Source organism: Pagrus pagrus (genome assembly GCF_965226575.1).
Source record: "Pagrus pagrus genome assembly, chromosome: 22".
Lineage (NCBI taxonomy): Eukaryota > Metazoa > Chordata > Actinopteri > Spariformes > Sparidae > Pagrus > Pagrus pagrus.
In genome coordinates this window covers 10,661,378-10,689,308 of record NC_140204.1, presented here as the reverse complement: position 1 = coordinate 10,689,308, position 27,931 = coordinate 10,661,378, and the positions used below count along the sequence as shown (strand labels likewise).

The 27,931-nt window shown below is 42.4% G+C and overlaps 3 protein-coding genes across 4 annotated transcripts; 1 reads left to right on the top strand and 2 right to left on the bottom strand.

Annotated features, from left to right (window-relative positions):
• Positions 1-55: 55 nt before the first annotated feature.
• On the bottom strand, positions 56-5,984 carry ponzr1 (plac8 onzin related protein 1). Its single transcript, XM_084343801.1, has 4 exons — positions 5,668-5,984; positions 3,984-4,124; positions 3,375-3,520; positions 56-955 (listed from the first exon to the last, which is right to left on the bottom strand). Exons 2-4 carry the CDS (start codon positions 4,120-4,122, stop codon positions 818-820), a joined length of 423 nt encoding a protein of 140 aa, XP_084199927.1. The 5' UTR covers positions 4,123-4,124; positions 5,668-5,984; the 3' UTR covers positions 56-817.
• Positions 5,985-7,952: 1,968 nt separating this feature from the next.
• On the top strand, positions 7,953-12,749 carry LOC311251609 (odorant receptor 131-2). The gene is made up of 2 exons (XM_084344104.1): positions 7,953-8,987; positions 12,147-12,749. The coding sequence occupies exons 1-2, from the start codon at positions 8,050-8,052 to the stop codon at positions 12,280-12,282; spliced, it is 1,074 nt and encodes a 357-aa protein (XP_084200230.1). The 5' UTR covers positions 7,953-8,049; the 3' UTR covers positions 12,283-12,749.
• A 1,061-nt stretch (positions 12,750-13,810) lies between these two features.
• acadvl (acyl-CoA dehydrogenase very long chain) lies at positions 13,811-27,513 on the bottom strand. Of its 2 annotated transcripts, none has more exons than XM_084343781.1 (21): positions 27,406-27,513; positions 27,020-27,105; positions 26,857-26,926; positions 25,524-25,595; positions 25,025-25,097; positions 24,860-24,924; positions 24,642-24,776; positions 24,379-24,523; positions 24,130-24,259; positions 23,876-24,001; positions 23,551-23,749; positions 21,937-22,041; positions 21,499-21,585; positions 21,045-21,107; positions 18,775-18,876; positions 17,054-17,151; positions 16,257-16,329; positions 16,042-16,114; positions 15,783-15,855; positions 15,509-15,584; positions 13,811-15,262 (listed from the first exon to the last, which is right to left on the bottom strand). In XM_084343781.1, the coding sequence occupies exons 2-21, from the start codon at positions 27,091-27,093 to the stop codon at positions 15,125-15,127; spliced, it is 1,977 nt and encodes a 658-aa protein (XP_084199907.1). In that variant the 5' UTR covers positions 27,094-27,105; positions 27,406-27,513; the 3' UTR covers positions 13,811-15,124. The 2 variants fall into 2 exon arrangements, with proteins under 2 accessions (XP_084199907.1, XP_084199908.1); XM_084343782.1 differs by having other exon boundaries at positions 27,412-27,513.
• Between the last annotated feature and the right edge of the window lie 418 nt (positions 27,514-27,931).

Here is a 27,931-nt window from a genome sequence, read left to right as displayed (position 1 = left end):
GGTTATTCATTGACATATAAAATCATGCAACAGCTATGGATCAACACACTTCATGTGCTGACAAAGAGATTTTTATTACGTTGCAGCGCAGTAAGACAATCATTTACATTTTGGGGAAGAAGCTTCAGACACTGAACCTGATAATCTTGTGTGGTCACACTGACGCGTCAATGCAAGAGGCAAAATGTGTGTGGACATACGTTGATGGAAACAGGGCTAATGACAGCTAGAATCGAACTTTCACATCATGAGAAAAAACAGAAGTGAGAATCTGTAAAACGTGTCCCAAACGTGTATAATGTTTACCAAGACTCAGTGAATGAAAAAACAACTAATCCATAAAACGTTACAGTGGCTGGTTTTGTTGTGGTTAGGGTTCAGGTTAGGAATCAGATTTTGAGACTAGCTTGTCAACTGAAATATCAATATTTTATTTGCAAGAGTGAACCAAAGATCGGACAAAAACCTGACCCGATATATCACTGTATTATAAAATCAAACGTGTTAACATTCAACTGAACACAACTGGCTTTAACAGTGAATCTAAGCCTTTGAACTGCAAGCTTTAATTGTGAAAAACAGCTAAATCTACACATTAAAGACAGGTGACTACTTTACTATGTATAGATGCTCAGTGCATAACTGCTGAAAGTTTGGCAGGACGTCTTCTACATCTTTATGTTCCACCTCAGACTGATCACAGTACAAATACATTCATTATAACATCAACAGAAATGTACTTGTAGTAGACTATATGGACTCCAGGCTATAGACTATATTTGGTAAACATGTCATATGCCCAAAGGGTTAGCTCCTCCTAACCCCTGATGACCTGTGTGGAGACCACTGAGGTGCCACCCGGCTGGTTGTTCCTGATCTTCAGCTCACGATTCATCTGGCACCAGACGCACGGGTAACACCAAGTTAACTTGCAGCAGTCATCGCAGCACGAGCCCTGCAAGTGGAAGAAGACACAGAGGGAGAAGGGATCAATCCAACAGTCAGTGCAATGCTGCTGTTCACCAGCTAGTCACTAACTCTGAACGCCTGCTGTGAAGTGCTGGGAAGGTAGTGTCCGGAGCCAAAAACAGCTCCAGGTGCGGTTTCCTCTGCTGCAGTGTTCAGTCGACAATAATAGCTTTGGTTCAGAGGCTATGTGAATATATTTTCCTTCCCTCCTCCCTCCCAAATTTTGGCACCAAGATACCAACTCCCACATATATTGTACTTCTGCCATTAACCCAAAGGTGCACATTTTATGTCAGCCATACAATATCCCTGAATGGAATGGGATGGATAATTTACAATTTGTATCATTTTCAGGACATTTTTTTATCTCCTCATGCTTTATTCTTTAGCTTAGTTTTATGAAATGAGGACCTGCTGGTCCAACACAATGATTTATTCCCTTAAATAAGTCTATTTTAAGCATTTCACACTGAAATATATTTTTTTAAAAACACCATTTTGTACATTTCATGCATAACACAGATTAAATCAGTAAAACTATGTCAAAAAACAAATATATTGTAGTGTCAGCTGACTGTACCATTCCACACAAAGTTGTCCTGACATTGATATCTTGCATTCAATTGCTACTTTAAGCAGTCACAAGTGATCGGTTGCTAACAAAACTCTCATATTTGATATCATAAGGCTTCAGGGCGAGGCTGTGTGAACTCATGTTTTAATAACCGTGACTAAATAATTGTTTGCGTAGCTCTAGCACTGTTTGAATGCCCTGAACACACACCGGCTATTGTGCACGTTACTATTTACAGATCGCCATTCCTCATTATTATCAGCATCACAAGTATAACAAATATTTTGTGGAAGACTTCTCACAAAGCCAGAAATGAGTATGCAACACGTGGTGATCAACTTCAAAACGTCATGTAAGGAGTTTCGGCCTTCATAAAACTAACGATGGGATGAAAACACGCCCCACTCTGCAAATATCTTCCCTCGCAATAAAACTGAGTACGTCTGTCCAACATGTAAAATATGTTCGATGATACCGAGCGGTTGCTGTCTTAATCATCTCTCACTGTTCGATATTAGCAGACCTACATGGGATCTTAAACAAGTAAAGTTGCTGCTTGTAAAACTCAGAACATTAACACATCTTCACCCTGTTGTGCGTTTGTGGGACAGTCTTGTGTCATACAGTTGAGATCAAAATTTGTGGTCCAGTGTGAGAACATGTCTAAAATTCGATTTACTGATGAGAATAAAGTATTAAATATTTATTTCAACCTGCTTCAGATTATTTTACGCTGCTTTGATGTGTAATATTAAAATTATCTTTGCTCAAAAACAATCTGAATTCTGCAGATTTGTGATTCAATTTTAAAAACTTATCAAAATGTCCTCATATTTTTTATATTTTGTCTTAATTTGTGGTTCTCATTCTGTCCGTGTTTATTTCTATCCTGCCTGCTTTTATTTTGAAAAGTGCTTTATCAAATGTATAATAATGAACTTGTTACCTTTGTTTGTGACTTTTGTTCTATCTTTTTGGGGTTGTGTACTTACATTATCCCAAATATTACATAATTTTACTGGAGGTAACGACGTGTCTTATCTGATCACCAGTCCCTCAAACTTCTGCAAACAAAACTAAACATAACATCAATAAAACTACAACATTAGCTCGACTCTGAACGTTCCTGCCTGAGCCACGTCGGATAGATTTTTATCTGCAGGGATTGTTGCTAAACAACGAAGACAACACCTCCCATGGTCCCATGCTACTTCACGACGTCATCAAACCACATCTTTAGTTTTGCACGGTTTTGATTGAGAGACTTCTAGCAGGTGCATTTGACACGTTACTTATTTCTGTACTATGACAGGTTCAAAATGACAGCAGGTGGCCGGAGATTATGCAACAGCTCTGGTGTGAATGCAAATATGCACGTGGAGAACATTGAGGAAGCGTTCCTCTCCCACCTGCATCAATATCTAAAATGATACTTACTGGCCCTTAGGGAACTACAACTGCAGCCTTTGTTCACGGATGGCTTAACAGGAACCTCACTAATTGCAGTTTCATGGTGCATTTTAGATTAATATCTGTAACTATTTCACAACACTCTTAACTGTGTATAAACACAATCTCTCCATGTACTTAAATGCCCTTTTCCATCTGCAACCACACCCAACAGTGATGTCACTGTGCACAACTGCGACAGAGAGACAACTTAAACCACTGGTGTGTGGCAAAAATACATTTTTGAGTATCAATATTGGATAATTCACCTGACAATCATCACTTATCAAAAAAGGTGTTTTTACCAAGCCCTCACTGAACCTTTAAGCATGCACTCACTCCCCCCACGTATTCCCCCCGTCTCTTCCCAAACCAGCCTTACAGGGATGCCGTGGCGCTCACGGATGCCGGAGCGGAGTATGCAGGACACCACACAGCAGAAGTCCAGCAGTGGCATGCAGCAGCACCAGCCATAGTCAGCGGCCGTCTGACACTGCATGCAGGGGAAGCAGAAAAGACCGCAGCAACCTTGAGAGAACAAAATGGAGAACATATGAAACTGTGTTGAAATTCTGACCCGCCGCCTTCTCGCTGACCTTACAGTTTTTCATACATTCAAAGAGGAACTACTCCAGGTTCAGTTTATTGTAAATGTACAGTACAACAGATAAAACAACTGTCAACTGTTATCTGGCAAAATATCAAACATTTGCATAGAGTCTTTGGGGTTTTTGGCTGTTGGTTGGACAAAAAGAAAAAACAATCTGAGGAAAGTATAACGTAGTTTATCCAGGAAAGATTTTCTGATGATGGTGGTCCCATGCAAGAAGTTGCTTGAGAGTCAGCTACGTGAGCTATGTCAAGATTTCACACCAGGTTACTGAGCATAGTGGCACAACAGCCAAAATGTCAACAATGCTCATACGTCACACGGCAGTGACAATATTACAACAACAACGTTTGTGGCTGTGAATAACAAAAATTGACTTACAGGTGCCCATATCATGGCAGCAATCACACATGCCGGTGCTCCATGTCCCAGGGCCTTGCGCGGTGGTCATCACTGTCACCACCTGGCCTGGCTGCTGGTGGACGGCCATGCCGGGGACAAACTGCTGTTGGTGGGCCATGCCTGGAGAGAGACAAGACAGAAATGGAGGAGCTGGGAAGGGGCACAGGACGATCGCTCCACATGCATGACTAGCTGGATAACGATCAAGGCTTTTAGGCGGTTTGTTCAACAAGGAAGAGGGTGTGTTGCGGCATTAACCCCAAAGTGAAAACAGAGTGGCTGTAAGTGTGCTGGTTTTTAAAGCATTTCGAGCTGGGCACGCATGGACACGCTCCATCCATTAGATACTAATTCCTCTATGTAGAAATCAGAACTGGTTTTGCAATATTATCATACCAGTCTTTCACTTCTCTCATTGACAGAAAGTATGTGGACACTCCTGACCTTCACCCGAACCAACAAATCCCTGCACACAGCATTCTTTGATCAACACGTCATCTTTTGAGGAGGCTTCCCAGAAGATTTAACAGCACTGTGAGGCAATTTTGCAAATAAATGAACATGATTTTTTAATTGTCCCTGCATCAAACCATGATGTAATACAAGATAAAGCTTTATAGAGGATTTTATTTGCCATAGCCACCACTAATCTTAGACGTAGGCTAACATCGCCTTGTAAAAACAGCAATTTAAGATCATGTACAATAAAAAGGTAGCCTATGCTTCGACAGTCCTACTTCCTGGAATCAATTTAACTCAAATGTGACTTTGTAATACACAAAACATAGTACAAGTGAGTACAACTTGTGTTTTGTTAGTTCACACACAGCTAGCTAGCTTACGCGCTAAATGTAAAATGTTGGTGTGTAGCATTGAACTTGGGCTACCTCTGCCAACTGCAGCCGTAATGCTAGCTGGACGTTTAAAAAAATAACCCTAAGAGCTACATTCAATTTGTAAATTTCTAAAACCAAAAGGCAGTCTAAGCCTCTACTTTTATTTCATCACACATAAATCACAAAATTATTGCTTCTGATAGACTCGTGCTAGCTAGCTAACTGACTAAAAGTCCGTGTTTCATGCTGTTAGCTACCTGTTAGATATTGTTTGTTCAATATTAGCTCGATTAACACATTTTAGTAATAATTCACAACTTTTGTATCACATATAAATCATTAGCCTTTCTCCTCATCTTGTTTCCTCAGACTGCACCCAGTCAGTTTTTACATTTCTTACCAAAAAAAAAAAACGAGGGCTTTTGCCTGCTAGCTTACATTATGTCGATTTATATCTAAGCTAACTGTGCTGGATCTGTTGACAAGCTAATTTCATCTTTGGTTAATTATCTTCAATGTTTTATTCTATAAAAGTCGTGATAAGAGGAAATTTGTTAATAAAGAAGGATAAATTAAGACATTTTGCATCGTGTTGACCTCACTGCACTGCGCACTGACAGTAACTGCCGTGTTGTTAACAGTTAACAGCTTATTTTAATGCAAGCCCGCCATTTTGGGTCAAAAGCAGGACGACAAACTCACAGCATCTTATTATTTTCTACTTTTGAGAAGAATATAATGAGTTGCCTAATTTAACTTATTAAAGGCTGACTGTGGGCTCAACATCAGCATGGACTGCTAACTTTAATATACAGACTTGTTCTTACCTTTGTTCTGGTTCCGTTCAGCTCAGAACTACTGGAGTCAGTAAAGTCCGTGGGACGTGTGTAAATAGAATAGATGGAAAGGTGCGTGTGTGTGTGTGTGTGTGTGTCCTCTGATGCACTAACTCTCAGTTTCTCGAGAAGAGCCTGCCCACTTTACAAACACACACACACACACACACACACAACGAAACCATATGCGACTACATCGTTTTGCATCTGACACATGAACGCAACGTCAAAAAAAAACCGATTAAACAATCTAAATTAACTAAATAAATGAACTAAAAACAAATTCCTGTGTACACTGATAGTGGCATCACCTGTAGGTCACCACTAGCATAAACAACAAAGGGTTATTATGGTTAATAATTAAATAATCCGGCCGGAAATGAGTTATTACTGAGGAATGAAACTTAAAGGAGGGATGCTGCATTCACGTGCTGTCGGAATTCAGACCGCTCCTGCCAACAACTTTCACAATAAGCTGCAGAAGATGTTTACAATCGGTTACCTGAATAAACTATCATGTAAATACCACACTGAGGTCTAGCTGTCTAGGTTTCCTGCATTATTTGTAGTCAGACTAATCTCACTTGTTATAATACCTGCTGTGTGCAGTAGATGGTGTACTGACATCAAGAATCACAGTATATGAGACTACAGCACCCATCATGCACTGCTGCATCATCCACCAGAGGGTTGTGTTTATATTGTCAAGTGGTGATCTGTTTTTGAATTTGTTATATTTCATCCAGATCTAGATGGAGGTGTTTTGCATGCCCCGTCATAAAACAAGACAAATGTGAAGGTGCGGTAAACAAATGTGAAGCTGAGGTCACATGAGGGCAGCGTCACCGCTCACCTGCAGGTGTGTGGACTGAAGCTAGAGTCTGACAACTGGAGCAAAGATGCAGTTTGGACTGACGATGGCGCCAGAGGAGAGGCCACCGCATGGATGCATTACCATTACCAGGCTTCAGCGTCCAGGCCCAAGGGTTAGGGGTCGGGCAGGTGCCTGACCTCTGTTAATGACACTAATGTAAAACCCACAGACGTGAATTTAATTATTTAGCTTGATGTGTGTACAGACACACATATGACACCTATGTATGTGTGTGTGTGTGTGTGTGTGTGTGAAGGGGCTTTCCATCTGGAAAACATCTTTTAAAGGTGTAACAGCACCGAGGACATCTTGACGACAGGTTAGGGGACACACTGGTGGTGTCTTGATGCCAACTTTTAAGAAAAGCTGCAGTTGTATCACTTTTGTCCCCTGGTTGGTACATTTCGGCTACTGTGCCTTAACTTTCTAACCAGGGTCCTATCCGTATGATGCATCCAGTGTGTGGACCTCAGTTGTGGCCATGTGTTGGGTGGGGGTCCTACAGGGGTCAAAGGTTAGGGGCTTTAGACCCTTTTCACAGCAGACATGTTGGGAAAAAAAAGCACAGGTGGAATTTATAACATCAACGACGGCTGCATTCCACTCAGGTGAGCTGGTGTCACGGCTGTGGTGGCGTGCGTGCTCGCTCACTGACGTGGCTCAGCAGAACATCTAACAGGACGGAGCCATCGTTAATGTTATTGGTGGCAGCTGCGTTTCCTGTTCTGTCAAGGAAGAAGGCTGCTGTGATAAGGATCTGCTGTCTGCACTGTGAGACATGACTCGGGGTTTTTACTGCAGTATTTCCCCCATTAGCCTCCATGTAATTATTTTCTTATAAGACCATTGTACCTGTTTTAATTCGTTTTTATATTATTAAATAAATGAATAACAAATAAACCCACAGAGCGGCATCAGCTCCTCTGATTGGTCCCCTGTTGCTACCAGTGATGTAATACAACAAATTCAAGGTTTTGAAGGTTTTTCAAACTTTTTTTTTCTCCTTTTCTTTTTACATTTTACCTCCAAAGTAATTCAGTGATTTTAAAAGTGAAAGTTGGACGGTGTGTTCCTTTAGAGAAAATCCTCCTGCTTCTTCAGCTGAGTAAACTATTCAAAAACTTGGATTGGCTGGAAAACAAAGTGTTTTTCTGAGCTTCTTGTATTCAGATAAGCTCAGCATTAAACATCTACAGCAGTAAAATGCCTAAATAGACATTAAGTACATCCTTAGCTGATAATACTGAAAGTAAGCATCCTGTGACCGCACCACTTCTCTATGTGAGTGTGTGTGTGTGTGTGTGTGTGTGTGTGAGAGAGAGAGAGAGAGAGAGAGAGAGAGAGAGAGTAGTGAGCAGTGAGCAGCACTGAGTCAGTCTTCAGTGAGGCAGCAGTGAGAGAGGATCATGCGGCGGACAGGCTTTCTCTCCCATCAGCTCCACCATCATCTTCATCTTCATCATTGTCCCATAAATCCGACCAAACCCAGCTGAGGAATAATGTCCACGAACAACACCACGCTGGGAACAGAGGCGAGCGACTACACCTGCGTGCGCTTCTACGTCTCCACCGTGTCCTTCTCGGTGCTGCTCTTCTTCAACCTCATCATCAACTCCACCATCGTTCGCGTGGAGCACCTGCGGAGCCATGCCCGCTTCGTGCTCGTCTTCCACCTGCTGCTGTCCGCCCTGGTCTACCTGGGCATGAGCAGCGTCTTCTACTACCAGATCCACCAGGGCGCACGGCCGGAGCGCGCCGCCTGCCTCGCCATGATCACCATCCTGATCTGCAGCGGCTCCAACATCCTCCTGACGCTCACGGTGATGGCGCTGGACCGCTACTGCGCCGTGTGCCACCCGATGCGCTACACGGCTTTCTGCACGGCGGGGCACTGGCCCTGGCTGCTGGGGGTGCTCACCTGGCTCGTGGCTCTGGGCATCCCCCTCAGCCTGCTGCTCCAGACCAACAAGGCCGAGTATCAAGGGGGGTGCGGGCCGGAGCAGCTGAGGAAAGGTGAGCTGCAGAAGGTGTTGTTCATAGGCGTGTGCACGGTGCTCATCCTGTACAGCTACGTGAGGATACTGGTGGAGGGCCGCCGGTTAGGGGTGCTGAACCGGCGCAACCGGGCCGGCTGCAGGACGATCGCCCTGCACGGCAGCCAGCTGGCGGTGTTCCTCCTCCCTAACTTTGTGAACTTCGTGCTGACGATGTCGTACAAACGGGGGCTCATTAAGACGGAGACTAAAGAGCTGTCAGCCGTGGTGATCTTTGCTTTCTTCAGCCTGGCGCAGTGCGTCGCGCCGGTGGTTTACGGCCTGCGTAAAGAGGAACTTCTGGAGGAGCTGGGCCACAGGTTCCCCTGCTGCTCCCGGTACCTGAAGAGTGTCCTGGGCTGGACCGTGCACGTCAACTGGACACAAGCCCACAACATGACACGGTATGTGCCAATGGATGCATCCGTTAGTTTATTAAAGGCGCAATGTGTGAGAAGTTTAGTTTAAAGGGGCACTGTGCAGTTTGAGAGATTCAAACTCACAATATTAATGAGGTGATAACACAAACTCAGGAATATTAATTGTTTCCATAACTGAATAAACAAGCTGTTCTCAGAGGAAAATAAGGTCCCAGAACGCTGTTTGAAGCTAGAAAGGTGGCAGGGTCCGCCACATATGAACATAAGTAAAACAGGATGAAGTTGTGTTGTCCTTTAAGGTCAGTTTGTTTATTCAGACATGAAAACAAAGACTTGTTTATTTAGTCAATGAAGATTTAAAATGTCCAACCCCCCCAAAACTACATAATGCACCTTTAAAACATTCAAAAATGAACTTTATTTATCAACAGACTGTGAAGAAACAACAGTTCAAATGTTGCGTCGGCCTGTAGTTGATATATCTGCTGAGGTAAGCATGCTAACCAGCTAGCCCCCGGGCCTGAAAAACCTCTCTCTCCCAGCACACCGCTCTCCCACAGTTGTCCGGCTAACTGCACAGCTAACAGGCTAACAGTAGCTACAGTCATGGATGGATAAACAGATCACATTAGCAGCAGTTAGCAGTTACTGTGGGGATGTGCTGCACCAATATAAGGAATCACAGTGGTTTCTTTTACATTCACTTGCGGGTGGAAAAACCCTGCGTCACATATCAGCTTACATACAACTTAACTGTCTGTTTTAATTATGCTATTTCAAGGTGCACACATCTAAATCATCTAAAACGGATGTTCAGTGCTGTCACAGCTTATTAATACCAAGACTTTCACTAACATTAGGTTGAAGACCGAAACACAAACTGTTAGCTTATATTAAACCAAGATAACCTCAGCAGTCAGACCGACGAGCTGTTGAGTAGATATCAGAGATGCTATCAGAGCGATTTATAATACATGAAATAGAAACAGTAGAAACATCCTAGGTCGGACCACTACTGAAGCCCTAAAGGGCCATGCATTCATACATTTTATTTCCTCCGTTTTCCCGTAATAAGTTAATTTCATTTGTTTTCTCGAGATCTCGAGTTATTATCTCAAAATAACAACTGCCGTTTTCCCGAGATAATGGGATAATAACTCAAGATTTTGAGAAAACAAATGAAATTATCCCGTAATCTCGAGAAAACAGCAGTTGTTATTTCGAGATAATAACTCGAGATCTCAAGAAAACAAATGAAATTAACTCGTTATCTTGGGAAAACGGAGGAAATAAAATGTATGAATATATGGCCCTTTAGGGCTTCCGTAGACCACCGTGTTTTACTCTTTATCTTTAATTGTTACAGTTACGGCTGAAAATTGCAACACAAACAAACAGATTTTCACATTTACCCACAATGCAAATCACCATCAAGTTTTCTACTCGTAACTGTTGTTGTTACCGCGAAGTCACAGTGATCCTGTGTATTTGTTGAGTTGTGGATTTGTTGTCAAAGGTAAATTACGGAGCGTCATATCTCCACAGTAACCACTAACTGCTACTAATTGCAGCGGCCGTTAGCTAGTTAGCTCAGTTAGCAGTGCAGCTAGCAGTCCAGACTGGGAGCTCGGAGTGGTTATACGCGACAGGACGGACCGGGGCTAGCTGGTTAGCATGCTAAAGCTAATAGATATCTGCAACACAAAGACGTCTTTGACAAAATGTCAAAACTGTAACTCCGTCTCGTTTCAACGTCCATTTTTTGAATGTTGTCAACGAAGAAAAAGAAATGAAGGTCACATTTTCTCAAGAGAAAACCCTTAAAAAGAGTATGAGTTGTAACTGAGGACTTATTAATGAAAGGAACGTTTTGGGTTGCCAGGTTGTGCGACATCAACAGTCAAGTCATCAATAAATGCTCACGAGTTTCTCAATTTCCAGTGTAGCTGCAGAGTGACTAACCTCACATGTCTCTGTCAGCAAACGTTAGTACTGTAAGTCATTACTAATATGTTAATCATTCATCTATGACATATTTTTTTAACAGTAAGAAACCAGAGTGTTAATAGCTAATGAATGGATTACAGCTCCTCCCGGACGTCTGAAGATATCAGAGCTCTTAGAGGATAAACAGCGGACAGATTTTCCATGAGTGGGCAACCCAGAATACGTTCTAGCTCAAAAGTGATAAATAACACACGTTTATTAACTGTTAATAAAGACACTCAAACTTAGCAGACAGTGAAAGTATGAAAACCACTGAGTTTCAACCATTTTGTAGATCTATGTGGGCTGATCTGCATGTGTGGAAATTTCCACACCTGAAGTAAATGTCACATGAAGTTCCTAATACAGTGTGGAAACAGGTTCACCGATGACAACCGGCTCATCCAAAACCCAAGCGTTACACATTTTTTCTTACCACGTAGGCTACACGAGACGAAATCTAACAAAATGCAGCTCACTGTACTCAACCGACTGTGATACACCTTCATCAAATCTGTTATCCTGAACCCAAACACACCTCCACACATTCTTTTATAGAGAAACGTACACTTTCCTATCTGAGATGAGTGTGTTGGACTAACTCACAGTCTTTTATAACCAGTGTATGATATGAGGAACTGAACTGACTTGTAGCTTCAACTTCAACTTTTAAAGGACAGACTGGCTTCCTCAGATCTGGTTTCTCATCCCTTCATATCCACTACTGCCTGACTTAACTGTGTCGCGGTCACAACTATGAATTTGTCCGATTCATCAGCTTTGATTTAAGCTCGACTTAAGTGGCCCATCCTTTACTAAAAACAGCAAATATTAGAAAAACCAGAGAGATTACAATGAACGTTCTGATGCAAGAGCTAAAATGAAAAAGGGAATTATTTGACGAAGGGTGATTAATAGCCAGATTTAGTCACTTGATTGAAAGAAACGTGTCAAACGAATTAATTTGCATGAGATTCAGTAACTCCTGCTACTACTATGACTAGCTGAGTTGTTGAAATGGACGTTAGTTGCACGATTTCAGCACGAAACCACAGCTTATCATAAAATACTTCCCCTTTAAGTGTTTTGGAAATTTCTCCGTGTTGAGACAGTTAACCACAAACCCCCCAAAGGAGCACATGAGTTCATAGCTGAGGTGTTATTTCAGGCTCTTTATACTCTTTTTTTCCCCCTCAGGGAGCGAACACTGACAGCCCAGACGATCATCTCCCTGGAGGTCCCGCAAGTCCCAGAGGAGGAAACCAGCCCAATGTCAGTCATGAATTCCTCACATGACTTGGACTCGTGTCAGGGCGACACGGACAGTGCCTGATGGGAAAAACCAGGTCAATGTCAGGATCCCGACGGCCACGGGAACATTTGGATAATACGTGGCTGATTTTCTCGGCTCTGGCCTGAAAGGAACTAAAGGAACTGCCTTGGACGTAATAATCCAGATCTAAAGGGTTTCTTCCTCGTCGGACCTGGATGTGCATCATTGTCAGGACGTCAGCGTGTTTATATTTCACTCTCTTTTTGACCTTTTGTCGGGGGAGCACACACCGGAGCTCAGTGACAGTTTCAGAAGAAGTGGGCAGTTCTCTGAATGTACATGTTCCTGGCTGGCCCTGGGATTTTAAACCACAAGTCTTCAAGCACGCTTCTCTAACCTCCCTCTAACAACCCTGCATCATTTGGGATTAAAATGACTTGGATGGAGGATATACTTTAATATATAGTCTGGAGAATGTTGTTTCCATGTGTTCATGACCTTGTGGATATTAAAAATTGTGAGTTTAACGGTCTCGCTCCAGCTGAATATGTACAACAACTTTGCAATTAACAGTGGGAAGGTTACACGGTTCTGCATTTCGTCATCCAGTTAGCATTGGCGAGCTCTTAATAATAAAGAGTATTAAAATTGGTGTCAATATTGGTGATCCTGTACTGGGGATTACTTGGTATAGGATCAAATCAAGCTAACAGAGGCCATTAGCTTAGCTCAAAGAAGCGGGAACAGCTAGTCCAACAACTAAGAGCTATGTTATAGCTCACAAACGAGTAAACGACGTGTGAAATGTGTTCATCAGTGAGTTTTACAATTGCCGGTTGGCAGATGTCGTTAGGTTTAGAGAGCCGGGCTAGCTTTTTCCTCATCTCCTGTCTTAACGCTAAACCAATCATACTCTGGCTTTATTCCGGACACTTAAATGCTTAAAAGCTTTTTTTATGATGCTAGGCTAACAGACTGGGCAAAAGACCTGAACGACCTGGACTTTCTCAGAGCCTGCTCTCTCAATATTTACCTTTACCAGAAAAAAAAGAAATGATATAATCATTAGGGAGTGTCCACTGTAGTTCGGTTGACCTGTGGCACACTTTGCTGCTCAGCTCATTGGCTGGTTTTAGTCAGAGGCCCGGCTCGTGCATTCCGGGGAAATTCTCAACAGGTCGACCGCAGGGCTCGTGAAGCACTGGCACAGCCCTCACCATCTCTCGGTCTCGCACCCACAGCACAGTTGTGTCTGTTATGTATCTGAAAGCAGGAAGAGGTTCCGGTTTGTGCCTGACAGCAGCACTTACGCAGCAGGCAGAGCATTTACAGTTACCGCTTTGGATGCCGTGAAAGCCATTTGTGAGCTGTTAGCGATTACAACAGAGTAGGAAGTAGGTTTGGCGGGCAAAGTATTGCTTCAGTGCCATTTCTTTTTTGCTGAGCTTCAATATTTTATTGGTTTTAGGAAAGAAGAAACCAGAAAAAGGCAGTGCAGTTTGGCTTGTTACATGAGAAATTCACTAATCTGAAAGCAAAATATCTCAAGAATGTGGACTTTACAGAGGCAACAGTTGTACTGCAGACAGACAGATGGTTAGATACTTTATTCTTTAATCCCCATGAGTAAGTGCGTTGCTAAAACAAAAAAAAGTACATCTGCACAACATTACCGCTCCACCAGAACGGCTGAGACAGTCGCCCGGCACCTCCAGACGCATTTTTAGATCACACGTAATCTTCTTAATAGCGATGAGATTACGGTCTAAAAACAGCAGCATTGGTTGTTACAAAACAAGTCAGCAGGGAGGCAAGAATGTGCAGATCTAATTTAAGTTTTAGGAACGCTTTAACGGCACATCAAGAAAAATTACTTCCAAAAAAAATCAGGTATGCAGACTGATGGTTAATCTTCTACAATTACAGTTAATGATGCCTGCAACCTTCAGCTGAGAAAATACACAGTTGCCTTTGGAAGTTAATGTGACGGCACAGTTTTAAAAAAAAACCCAAAACAAGTTAAAGCTCTCTGTTCGACTCAAGTCTCAACAGGAACAGCATCAGTGGACCGGTTTCTAAGGCTAAACGGTTTTTTGCTCCTGACTGTTAATATTTCTGTGAAAAGCACCGATTGAGCTTAATAAACATGCAGAAAGGCATCGAAGTACATCAACACCACACCGTTATATACATTTGAACACAATGTAGATACAAACTAGAGGAAATGACTGCCATTTAAAATACATTTGTGTATAAATCGCTTTTCAGCACATCAGTTCAAAGCGTCCGCTGTTTACTGGCCCTACAATCTCAAAGTTGCATTGATGTATCCATTTCTCAAAAAACAACACTATAAATTAATGTTTCAAATGACTAAACAATGAGGTCATTCATTCAGCTACGGTCATGAAGGCTGAGATAAAGTAAAAATACACGCTCCGAGCACACGTTCAGTCATCAGCTGTTTGGATGTAGGCGGTAGGGCTGAATGATTTTTGTCGAAAAAGTGATTTTACTGTCAATTTTTATCGTTTTATTTCATATGAATTCAAACTCCAGCTCAAACCGAGACCTCCAGCTCAAATTCTGGATGTCTTGAATCAGACTAAAATAAATATGTGTGTGAAAAACAGGTTAACAAAGACAGCAGAATGTATTACAATCTGTATGAGAAGCTTCAAGTTGTGATGTCTGTGCGAAATCATCCAGCCCCTGGTTGTAAAATGCAAAACTCTCTACATGAAAGCTCGATTACACAGAACAGAACGCACAGAATGTGCGACGGAGCGATGTTGGTGATAAAGTTGCGAGGAACTGGCATACATGACCCAGAACCCGGTTAGAGGAGCGGAAGTGTGAGAACAATCATAAACAGACATGAAGGTGTGGGGCTGTGCTGCGTTTAGAAACCCAGTGGGTGAGCAGACACCACGCCTCCGTTCTCCACCACGGCTGTAGAGATGGCCCGCAGGTTCTTGAAGAGCTGCCTGGACTCGCTGGAGCGCAGAGCCTTGATGTCGCGCATGACTCTGTCATTGGCCTGTCATGGGAGATTAAATCAAGTTAGATATTTAGACTTTACCTCCCACATCTCAAAATATTTCATCCAGGTGCTTTTGCCAGTAGATATGTTGGTTAACTAGTTGTAACTAGTGTGTCTTTCTGAATTGGTGCTTCCAGGTGAAGCAGGAGAAACACTTGACATCCTCAGACAGAACAGCCGCAGATTATGTTGCTTTATTTCAGCTTTTTACATTCAATGTTCTGGTTTGTACGGGGATCTTACCTCAGCACACCAGGTCTCACACAGCACCTTCTCATGCTGAGCTGAGGGAATGCCCTGACTCAAAGAGCGCGAAGCCCTGCAGAGAGGGGAAAAAAAGTCAGTTTAGGGTGCGTAGGAGTGTGAAGGTGGAATTCAAATAGACCGTAGATTGAGTGAGTGGGCGTGTGGAGCGAGAGAGTGAAACTGGGGCACAGAGACGCGAGCGGTTGTTAAAAAAAACAAAAGGACAAAGAGCAGAGGCTGAAGATGTTTATTCTCTTCTTTGGATGTTTACCTGGACAGGACGACCACCATGGCGTAGAGGTCAATGGCACCGTCTGCGACTCTCTTCAGGACAAACTGTTCATCTGCAACAGGAAAACTCGTTACGCTATTACAAACAAACATACCGAGTAATGAGAGGACTCAAGAGCAACCAACGTCCGAAATGACTCAAACTCCAGCCCAAAGCATCCACAATGTACCAGCTGGGGGATTTTATCCAACACCTACAGGGTTTTCTTCCACCTTCACACATGCAAACACACGCTCACCAATGATCTTCTTGCCGTGTTTCATCAGCAGGTCCTCAACGACCGCTCCGAACTGTTCGATGGCTTTAACGGTCTGGAAATCAGGAAAAAAACAAAACACGTCAGTCGGAGAGAAAAACATGACATTAAGACTGTCAAACTGTCGCTTGCACATCCACACACCCACTCCAGTCCAAGCTGCAACTTCAATAAATGCCAAGAGTTGAAAAATTTACCAGTTCACCGCTCTGTGCCAGCTCAGGATGTACAGTCCCCTGCAGCGTCAGACCTGTGCTCAAACCTGCCTTCCTGCAAAGACAAAAGAAGAAGACAGTCGTGTTACCAACATGGCTGAGGAGGAAGTACTAACACAACACACTATGTCATGTCACTTGTTTTTTTAAAAGCTACCTAATATGGTTGTACATAAAGTATTTATTATGGGTATATTGAAAAAAAATACATAAGAAAAAGGTAAAGCAACTGTAGTTGACAGTTTTGAGAAAATCCTGGCATTTCTTCAGGTCAGTGATTGCAACGCCGTGGAGTTTAATAACTGTTGGAGACGTGGCGAGGACAAAAGGGGAACCAAGAAACCTCAGGACAAATTAGCTGCATTAGAGAGATGGTGCGAGGAGCCTGAGTGTCTGCACAAACAGCCTTTCAGAATATGTCCTACAGCACTTTAGTCGGTGCTTTCAATCAATTTGAGGCGAATAGAGCAGCAAAGTGTGACCGCGAAGCGAAGTGCCGACATGAGAAATCACTTTTTAAGCACTTTACAGTTCTTTAACGGCGGAAAATAAGAACACAATTTTACAGTTGTACTCAAAGAGAGGATCAGCTGATGAGATGCTGAACATAATAAAAAGGATGGAGCTGACACATGTGACATCAATCGCATATTGTGCAAGAGAAGTCCCTATCGCCCACCATCAGCTACGGCAGTTAGGCACTTCCTGTCCCCTAGATACAAGGATAGACAGACAGTGTGTGTGTGTGTATGTGTGTGTGTGTGTGTGTGAGATGCAACCTTTTGGCTCTCTTGGTGATCTCTCCTGCGAGCAGCCCAGCGTTGCCGATGGGATTCTTCAGGGCCTTCTGCAGGCTCTTCAACTGGTTTCCAGCATTCTGGAGGGAATCGGAGAGAGAGAGACGCACATGACTTATCAGCGCCGGGTGATGTTATCCTTCAAGATCGTACGATTTCAAACCACAGTTAAAACAGCTTTCCGGATTCCTTTTAATCTCGATGCTCTGTTCGCTAGTTTGAAGTGTGTGAAACTGACACAAAGTCAGATGCAATATCGTGACTTGCATCAAAATCAGGGATTTCACAGTAATGCAGCACAGTTGTTTGGTAACCAAAGGGTCAATCTGGGACATTCAAAGGAACAGTCACAAAAAACTGAAGTCGATGGCTCTTTCAGTGTAATCCAAGCCTCTGTACAGTAAGTACCGAGCTCCCAAAATGATTTAAAAGATGATATTTACACCCTCAACATGCAATCAACCTTGTGCACCCAGACGGGGCGTGCAGTGAAGATTTGGGCTTATAAAACGGTGTAAATGACGACTTTTCAAATCGATTTGGGATCTCAGAGCTTCTGGAGACTTGGATTAGGCCCAGACGAGCTGTATGGAGCCATTTTATGTTTATTTCAGTAGTTTTTTTTTTACGTTTTAAAAGAAGTCCTCATCTTCTTTGTTTTTTTCGGTGAGAAGATAATTACAGAGTTTTCCTTTTTTGATGAACTGTTCCTTTAATGGCTTTTGAGTGCAGCACCTCCACTAATACCTCAGAAACCAACCCTGCTGCACGAGAAGTGTACGATAATGTGAGCAGAATTTAGTGAAAACGTGCCATTTTCCACAATTTAATAAAGCTGTCTAAAAAGTTTAATTCTAATTATTTTAGAGCAAATCGACACTGTCGGCTGCCGCTTTTAACTTCTCTACCCTTTGTTCTCATGGTCGTGAGAGCTTAAAGTAAAAATGAAACTTTTGATTTAGAAAAACATTATTCTTCTCTGTTACATCCCACAGGCACAGCTTTAATGGAGGCGTGCTGCCAGCGTTAGCAGGCTGAGTGGTTTCCCCACAAAACTGCTGAGCTACATATTTTAGAGTGGGTGGGTTAAACAGGTTGAGCGGCTCAAAGATATACATCTCAAGAAATGTCTCTTCTCCGACCTCAGGCATCACACCCATTTATATGTGGGCCCATGCAAAGGTAGGTTTTATGTAGGATTACGGTTATTGGAGTGAGTTGGGTTAATCTACAGCCCTTTTTACGAAGAGAGCGTGAGTAGAAGTGTGAGTATTGTGTTTTAAACAGTATTAAGTTCAATTGTAGGTTAAAAGATCTGTAGAAGATGAATAAATGAAATAAGATCAAATGTTTGCAGCAATTAAGAACTTACTAATTCTAGTTTAAGACTGTTTCTTTTCTGTCTTTTAAGGCTCATTAATTAAAAAATTGAATTTACGACATTTAAAACCCACCACTTTAAGACGAAGAAGAGATTGAACGAGCTGCGAGCGAGCGGAAACACGAGTTTAGGGAAGTTGCTTCTTGATCACCCATTTTTAAACCTACAAGATGTTACAGTGTGTTGTAAAAGCACATAGGAAGTAGAAGCAAGCAGAAAACACTTCCTCTCGACAAAACATCTGTACTTTTCCGCAGAGACTTTATCAGATCACCGCGCCTGAGTCAGACAAAGAAGAATACGACTAAAAGGTTCATTTTACCTGGAAGCCATTGAGGGCAACAAAGAGCCTCAGGATGTCGTTGGTGCCCTCAAAGATCCTGAAGATCCTCAGATCCCTCATCACCCTCTCCACTCCGGCGTCCTGCGGAGACACACACAGAAACATGATGACCTCCAACGTACTCTGTAGTGAACACAATAAGCTGTTTTCTCTTCCCAGATAAATCCTACCTGAAACCTATAATTCAGTATTAAGAATAGACTAAATATAAACTTATAAATAAGCTTTTTTGAGGATATTCTGCAGTGAATTTCACTCTCGATTACCAGTTTGTGAAATCTGTGGTATAGCCACATGCTGTATTGGCATATTGAGCAACCAACAGGGTCAGTTGTGTTTTATTGTGTTTTACGCGCAGACTTTTGGATCTCAGCTTCGGGGTTCTTGAAGCTTTTTGAGAGTACTTTTCAAGTACTTTCAAGGCACTTCCACCAACTTTTTCCAGACTCTCAAAGCCTTCATCAACATTGAAAATTCATCTAAAACAGCACTGTAGATGCAATTTAGAAAACTAACTTCCTACAGGTCTATTGTCGCTTTGTTTATTTTACCAGCAGTTCATAACTTTGTTTGTTTTAATCATGATTATCTAACGCTCGCTCATATCAACACCGGAAGACAAACAAATATGTCAACAGGATTATTTTATCTCAGATATCTTAAAGATTTTCCGTTTTAAGGACAGATTGCATCGAGGAAACACCAGATTATGTTGAAAATCACACTTTTTCAAGCAGCATATTCAAATCGAAGCATATTCCTAGAATTGAAAACAGTTAGTGGTGTGGTGATCAGAAACAGTAGTGAAAACACCACCTGCGAACAGAAATAAAGACTTTTTATTTATGTGCTTCTTAATTCTGGGCGTGAAAGCCACTCAACATATTTTCGGCTGCACAGACGGACACATGTATTCTGTGAAGAGGAGCAGAAATGAGCAGAAACTTTGTTTCCTTGGTGAAATGAAACCCTGAGTCAAAATGTGCACTGTGAGCAGAACTAATCAAACTGTTTTTCCCCCTCTTCCTTTTAAAAGAACTCATATCCTGCAACTGATTTCACAATAACTAGAAAAAAATCATGAAGGAAGTGGACAAAATAACAAAACTTCAAACGCTCAAAAATCTGTTAAGGTTTTGAGTCGACTTCTGTGATTGTAAATTTGACCGTTCTTGAACTAAACTGCATTGAATGGCACAGGTTATTTTGTCCACCTCGTGTTAGTGCTTAAAGAGTACAATTTGCAGCAGAAGTGCCACCTCTGTAGCAAGTGTTGTTCCACGACTGACAAACTTTCCGCTGTATTGTGGCAGGACGTCTGTATAGTCTGGTTTATTTTAAGCAGGGCAACATTATTGTTTACATGAGTTGACATCGCCCCCAGATCCTCAGCTAGCTTGCACCAGTCTATTCTCGTGAACTGCTTGGTTGATTTTTTTCACCTGAAAAAAAAAAAAAAAACATCAATGTGGTATCAGCACCGTCTGAGCGTCTTTGCATGTAGAACCTATGTGACCACAGGAGCGATGTATACGTGACTACGCCTCGAGAAAAAGAAAGAAAAAAAAGGTGCTCTAGTGGCTAACCAATCAATGTGTAGTAGTAGTTGTTGGGAGCTTGTAGCACTCTTCTTATTGGCTGATTGTGTCACCACAGATGAGGTGATTATACTTCTGAGCCGTGCAGGCTGATGTAGATATAGGCGCTTATGTCAACATGCTCAAGATGGTAAGAGCTACAAATAGAGGATTGGTAATGTGCAAATAAATACAGCAGATAGACAGAGTGAGGCGGTAGGTAGGTAGAAAGCTTTTTGAGTTCCTAAAATAGTTTCCCCGAGTTCCTGGAAAAGTTTCTGTGGCAAATATGGGCTATTCTACACCCATACGTGGAACATTTTTGGTGCCCTGGAACTTTTTAGACCCTTATTCCTTCAGGTTGAAGCCCTGGTCAAGTTTCTGAGCTCCTGAAATAGTTCCTGGATTCCAAGAAAAGTTCCTTGCAGTGAAAATGGGCTATTCTCTACCCAAAGGAGCTTCTTTTCTGGGGCAAGGAAGTAGGATGCAGACTACTCGGACCTTGATTTCTCCAGTTAAAACCCAGTTTGGCCCAGTGAAATAAGAAGTACTGTACATGAAAAACGTTCAAGCAGGCGAGAACACGAACTGTTAAACCTGCTAGAATCTATTCGTGCAGCTTCTGAGTGGTCCCCGTGTTGTGTGAAAACAGGATGTGGACTGATCACTCACCTTCATGAAACCCATGCCGCCCATAACCTGAATGCACTCGTCAGTCACCGTCCATGCTGCCTCCTGTCACAAGTTTGAAAAAACACACAAAGGGATGCGAGTGAACTTTTGCTCTGCCAGATGCACAAATGTCATTTTGATTTGGCAAATAGCCCCAGAGACATCTACTTCCTCAATCTGCCAACCCGAGACTCCACAGAATAGGGAACATTAAAACGTTATGAAATAGGTGCTGTGCTTCCGGGAACGGCAACTTCTGTAAGAAGTTACTATTTATCAAACACATACAAAATATTAAAGTAGAAACAGAAGTTTTTCTTAAAGATTTTCCTGGTTTTCACGACAGCCGATGTCTGAGGAAATCATGTGCATCCAGCCAGGCATTATTGAAACTATTACTATAACTGTGATGCATGTTCAACAAATGACACTGTTGCGTTATTCAAACTCTTACAGAGGCAAAGATCTTGCTGATGGCAGCTTCAATCTGGAATTCAGTCGCTCCACTGTCCATGTTGCCGCTGATCATGTAGGCCATTGACTGCAAAAAGACAAAGAGGTAGCAACATCACCACAGGAGTACACGATGATGTAGAGGGTAGAAGTTGTTGAATTCATCGAGGATTTGTGCTCTAAACATCTTTGCGGCCTACACAATAAAAGGACCTTTGTAGGCATGAAATCAACAATAAAATAATAATAGACAGGCTGAATGTGTAGATTACACTGTTGCACAGAGATGTTTCACGTAAAACAAGAAGTAAGATACACAGATAGTGGCACCGTCCTGTTTAACCCTACTTTAGTCAGAAGAAATAGTAAAAACAGAAGAGAAAATGTGAAACAGACTGCAAAAGAGATCAAAACTTTTTTTTAAAAATCGCTGTCTGACCTCAGTGACATAATGCAGCATGGCCATGCGAGCCATCTTCTCCTGGATGGCTCCGTAGGTGTGGATCTTGCTCCCAAACTGGGTTCTGTTGGCTGCATGATCCACCTGATGAAAAGAGGAAAACAATGGTCACTATCACACATTAATTGTAGTTACAAACAGACGGATGGGGTGAGGTATGATCCCTAGACACTTCCTCATATTTCAAGACTGGAACTGAAAATTTTGCTTTTTTTTTTCGTGGGGTCCATGTTGACATGTTGTTGCTGTCTAGTTCTGTGCAAAAAGAGGAAATTTGGCAACGCTGCCAGCCACTTGTGGCACCGGGAACGGATCTCAGAGTGACCACACAGGCGCTCTGGTTGCACAGAAAATGCCCCCAGATCTGAAAATAAACATCTGAATTTGAGCTGACTACACTGACTTCAAAAACAAAGTGCTGTGGCCAAACAGTGTTGTTATAAACAAGAGGAACAACTGGAGAGGAATGCAGTTGATACCTTCATGTTTGAAGAAAGCACATGTTACCTTTCTCTTATTTTCACCACTTCAATTTCCTCCCAACGTATGAGAGCACGCAGGTTGTGAAACACCTGATAAATTATTTTTTATATAGTAATGCACTACAGCCATTAAAAGCCATTTAATATTAGAATGTAGGAACTGAACATTACATAAGACTCCTATTAAGTGTGAGCGGTGCAGCATCTAACGCTACAATAGTGAATTTGTGGTGTTAAACTTTCTGATCCTATTTTCAGCCGAGTTGTTGCGATTACACATTTCCAGTGCTGAAAAATATGCCCATTAACTGCCGACCACGGCTCCTCATGTAAGAGTTTGTTGCTTTAGCACTGAAGCACTCTCTTTGTACCAATAACAACATGTGTATTGATACGATGCAGAAATGATTTCTCTACTAATTTTGACACGTTTTTTAAATTGTCACCCGTGCTGAAATCTTAAAATGCTCATTGCATTAATTACTTTGCAAAACAAAAGCGGCAGGACTCATTATTGCACACAAAATCTGTGTCAAAGTTTTGCATGTTTTCACCAAAACAGAAAACACCCCTCATGTTGACCTTTTTCCTGGTAATGCGACTCATTTAGTCTCATTGAGTCTTTCCCTGCTGAGCAGCACATCAAACTGCTTATGTAACAGTCTCAGAATTACAAACTGAATACAAAGACTTCACAATGATCTCATCTAGGACACTATTCCTTTACATACTTTTTATAGAAACCTTATGCAAATTTAGCCGTTACTAGCAATAACATATTCGGTCACATAATCAGTCTCAAGAAATTGTAATGTTTAAGAAAAACAACAAAACATGACTAAACCACGCTTGAATCTTTAGTGTCTGTAACCTCGGCAGGAAGTTGCACAGCAGAAACAGCCCAAGTACGGGAACGGGGGAATTTCCCATGAACCCACAATGAAGCGAATACATGATTGAACATAGACAATACACATAAAAAGCAATGCAGCAGATGGGAAACTTATAACATACAGAGACATTAAGTCTCTGTGAGACAGCCATAGTGTCAAAAAGATTAAAAGCTCAATCAGACCACTTCCTGTCACGCTGCTGTGGGTAGTCTACTCACAGCTTTGGTGATGACTCCCTTCATGGTGCCTGAGAGGGCTGCTGCCATGCCAAAGCGCCCATTGTTCAAGATGTTCATGGCCACCTTGAAACCTCCGCCCACCTCTCCCAGCAGGCATTCGGCCGGCACGCGGACATTGTCGAAATACACCTCGGCTGTGTTGGACGCCTTGATACCCATTTTCTTCTCCGGAGGGCCGCTGTGATTGACAAGATGGGGTGATAATAAAAGCATTTTATGAGCCAGAGCAGAGACAAAAAAAGGCAGACATGAACTCATAAACATCGGGGCTGCGGATGCAGATGAAAAGAATAGGTGTGCTCACTGTGTCACTCCTCCAAAGCTCCTCTCCACGATGAAGGCGGAGATCTTGTCCTTCATCTCTCCGGTCTTTGGATCTTTCATGGGTGTCTTGGCGAACACTGTAAAGATCTCAGAAAGGCCTCCATTGCTGACAGAGAAAAGAAGACATCAGATTAGGAAAAACCAAGCAACTTCTAGTCATTAAATTGTATACAGCTGCCCCCTTGTGGCGGCAGTAAGAACATCATGATTGTGTATGAGCCCCCGTGTCCTCACCTGATCCAGATCTTGCTTCCATTCAGAGTGTAGTACTTTCCACAAGGCGACGCGACAGCTGTGGTCTTGATGGAGGCGGCGTCAGAGCCGCTGGCTGGTTCAGTTAGACAGAAGGCGGCAACGGTCTCACCTGGAGGGACAAAGACAAAACATGCGATGTAAAACACATACAGCACAAATGATATTCTGTGTAACAAATAAAAATACTGAAAATGCACTGAAAGTAACGTCAAACACTGGTGTTCTCACCTGAGGCAAGTTTAGGCAGGTACTTCTCCTTCTGGGCTGGATTCCCAAAAAGCAGAATCCCCTTGAAGCCGATGGACTGGTGGGCACCCAGTGTGATGCCAACGCCCAGGTCATGACTGCCAACGATCTCAACCAACCGGGCGTACTGTCAGATGGACAGATGCTACCACGTTAGCATTTACACAGCTGTCTGAAACAATTAACAACTACATATATTTACAAATGTCTGTGTTTATGAATAAATATCCGTAAATGTGATCTACCTGTGTGTTTGAGAGGCCGAGGCCGCCCAGGTCAGCTGGCACCTGCAGGCCAAAGGCGCCCATCTCCTTCAGGCCCTCCATGGTTTGGTCTTCCACCTTCTCCAAAGCATCGTTCTTGGCGGGATCATTCACTTCCTGCACACAGAAAGCAGAAACGTGAAGGGTGAGGATGAGCTCAGACAAATTTGGCCGAGAGCTCAAAGTGGTTTGAAAATTACCTCGAAGAATTTGCAGACAGGCGGCACGAGCTCTCGAAGAAACTGCTCCTGCTCCTGGTTCATGGCTACAACGCAGACAAGTGATCACACTTAACCTTTTCTCATTTTCTACAATGAAATGCAGGTAATTATTCAGATAGTTGTAGATAATATCCTGTGATTTACCTGAGGGGTAAGGGAACACCTGGGCAGTCTGGATCTGGCCCATGAATATGTTGGCGGCAAATGATTTTGACTCCTGGAAAAATAAACCAAACAGTGTTTTCTTTAATGTTTACATCAACTGTTGTTGCAACGCTGATTCTATAAACATTTTGCTGTCTGCATTCTCTACATCCTTGTTTACTAGCTTGTGTTTCCCTTCCCTAAATTTATCGGTGTGTTCCTGCCACTTGCTGATAGGTGGAATAATGTGAAAGCATTGGCAGGAATATGTATCGTCACCCACAAAGATGTGCATCGAAACAGAAAGGGGACTCATTCATAGAAAACTGCTTCACAGCACTACGAGAAGTCAAAAACTGGACAGGGTAGCTTTAATCCTTAAGAAGTGTTAACTAGTTGGACATTTTAACTGCTTAAACAATGTTTATACTGAATAATAACATGAGCTCAACTATAATAAAGACATAATAATGATAATAACAGCTAGAGATTAACATACAACAGCAGCTGTCTTCTTTTCCACTTTGGTGGCAGCGTCACTGCCGACAGCTGCTGGCTTCTCCAACACCGCCTAAAGAGAAACAGCAAAAAAAGGCAGAGCAGTTTATCAATTCAGTAAAAAAAAAAAAAAAAAAGCAGGGGAATCTTAAACTTTATCTGCTTAAATAAACAACATGGCTGGGACAAAATGTCAGGTCAAAACATAGAAAACAAATCCAAACAGCCCAAAGGACAAACATAAACAGAGTCTGTTCAGCGTTGGTAATCGTCCTGTGATCAGAATCCAGTGCTGTGAGCCAAATAAACCATGAGTGAAAGTTTTCCACTACCTGCCAGAGCATCAGCTTGGTTAGAGGCCCAGAGGACTGATGTCAAGCTCCAAGTGGGTGAGAGGTGACGCCAAGGGCACAGCCAGCCAGCTGACTCACCAAACATACAGGACATATTTAGATATGGAGACGTCTAACCCAATGTTTGCAACAGCTTACTGTTCAAACCAGCCACTTATACACGCTATGACACCAATCTGCTTTATTATTGTTTTACGTAAGTTCACTTTATTGTGTACAAAGCGAGATTGAGCCCTGTACAAAATCCCAACGGTAGGATTTACTACGTGCCTAGTTATGGCAGTTTGGCTGAGTGTTTAAAGGTATATAAATGCCGTTAGTTATGGAAATTGAGTTTAAATGGATGTCTAACTCTTCTTTTTCTTCACAAATGCACAAAACTAGATTTTCATGTTTGCATAGGGAGAGAGAGAGAGAACGGGGAAAACTGAAGTGGTTGTTTTAAAGCGGCTGAATTAATGAAAGTTATTTAAATATTCTTCTACATGACAAAACCAGTATTAATCTCTACTGCAGCTCATAAATACAGTGTTTACCAGGAGTCATTGCCAAGCTTCTGAGCTGCACATAAAGTCCTTACTTTATGATTATGTCATCATCAGACATGATAAGACAAAAATACAGGTTGATGCCAGCAGCTGTGCTGTGGGATTGTCTCTACTGACATTTAAACTGAGTGATACAACATGAAAATTGTTGACATAATAACTCCTTTCCTGAACCCTGTCATAGACAACTACAGTGTCACCCACATTCATGGTGTCACCTATATAACTGCGTCATGTGACCAGTGAACTTTCCCCTACTTCCACCGGGAGGGAGGGGTTTCAACGTTATGTGAGCCCAGACGCTGCACTGAGCCACACAAGGACAGTAGACAAACTTTAAAATATCATAACACCACAGAATAAAACAAACACAACACACAAAGTGCTGATTAAAGAGGAATATCTGCTGTATTGTAAGCTAATGTTATCGTACCTGAGCAGCTTGGCTCGCGTACAGACGGGCGTTCTGCACAGCGACCACAGCCCCGGCATGACGCTGACCTCTGTGGCACAGACAGCAGAGAAAGGTGGTTTTATTTAGCTGTTTATTCAAGAAGCAGAAGCTTTAACAACACATTTAAACATTGGATACCTACCCAGACAGCACGGGAGGGACCCTGAGGATGGTGCCGCACAGTGCGGAGGACTGGCTCACTTTGCGAAGCAGCATTTTCTTTTTGTTCTACAAGACAACAATATAATAAAACGTTGTTAGCGTTATGACACACAAGCAAACAATCAAACGCAGATAGAAACAATGGAGTTGAGCTAAACGTTATGTATTGTCAGCTGCTGTTGGTTAGCTAGCTATTTATACTGTCAGTAGCAGCCTAGCTAGCTGCTACGTAACGACGTCGGTTTGTTTTGTAACTCAGCCGGTTTTGACTCGGTGTTTGATTTCTCACTGAAAAGCAGGAAAAAAACAGTTAAATATTCTGATTCCTTGTATGTAGAATAAAGAAAATCGATGTAAAGTATATACCTGTACCAGATATATTATGACACGTCCCCTGAGTCCGCGCAGTAGCCGCCTGTTCCTCAAATGACCCACTTGTGTTTAACCTGAATTTTCCTCTGCGGACTGAAAAGCCAGCCTCGCCGGATGCCGTCCGTCTCACCGCGGTGCTTCATGGGATATGTAGTTTTACAGTATCGAGTGCTCCCTTTGGAAGTAGAGGCAATGAAAAGTACCTTCTCCTTATTCTGACAGTGTTATATATAATTAATTAATTAATTAACAAACATGACTCCTGAAGCTCCAACCTGCCTCTTTATATATATATATTAATAATTCATCTTTAGTGAGGAACATATTAATAACATAACCTGCAGTGATCCTCCAGCATCGGGGCAGAAAGTTTTGCAGTAATAAGATGGGCCTTTGATCTAAAAGTCAGTTTCGCAGTGTTTTACCTGCTAAATAGAGAGCTCAGTATTCATATAGTCAGATGCACCTTCATAGGCAGGTTCACCATGCACGTACACTGTGCTTTAATGATTAGAGAAGC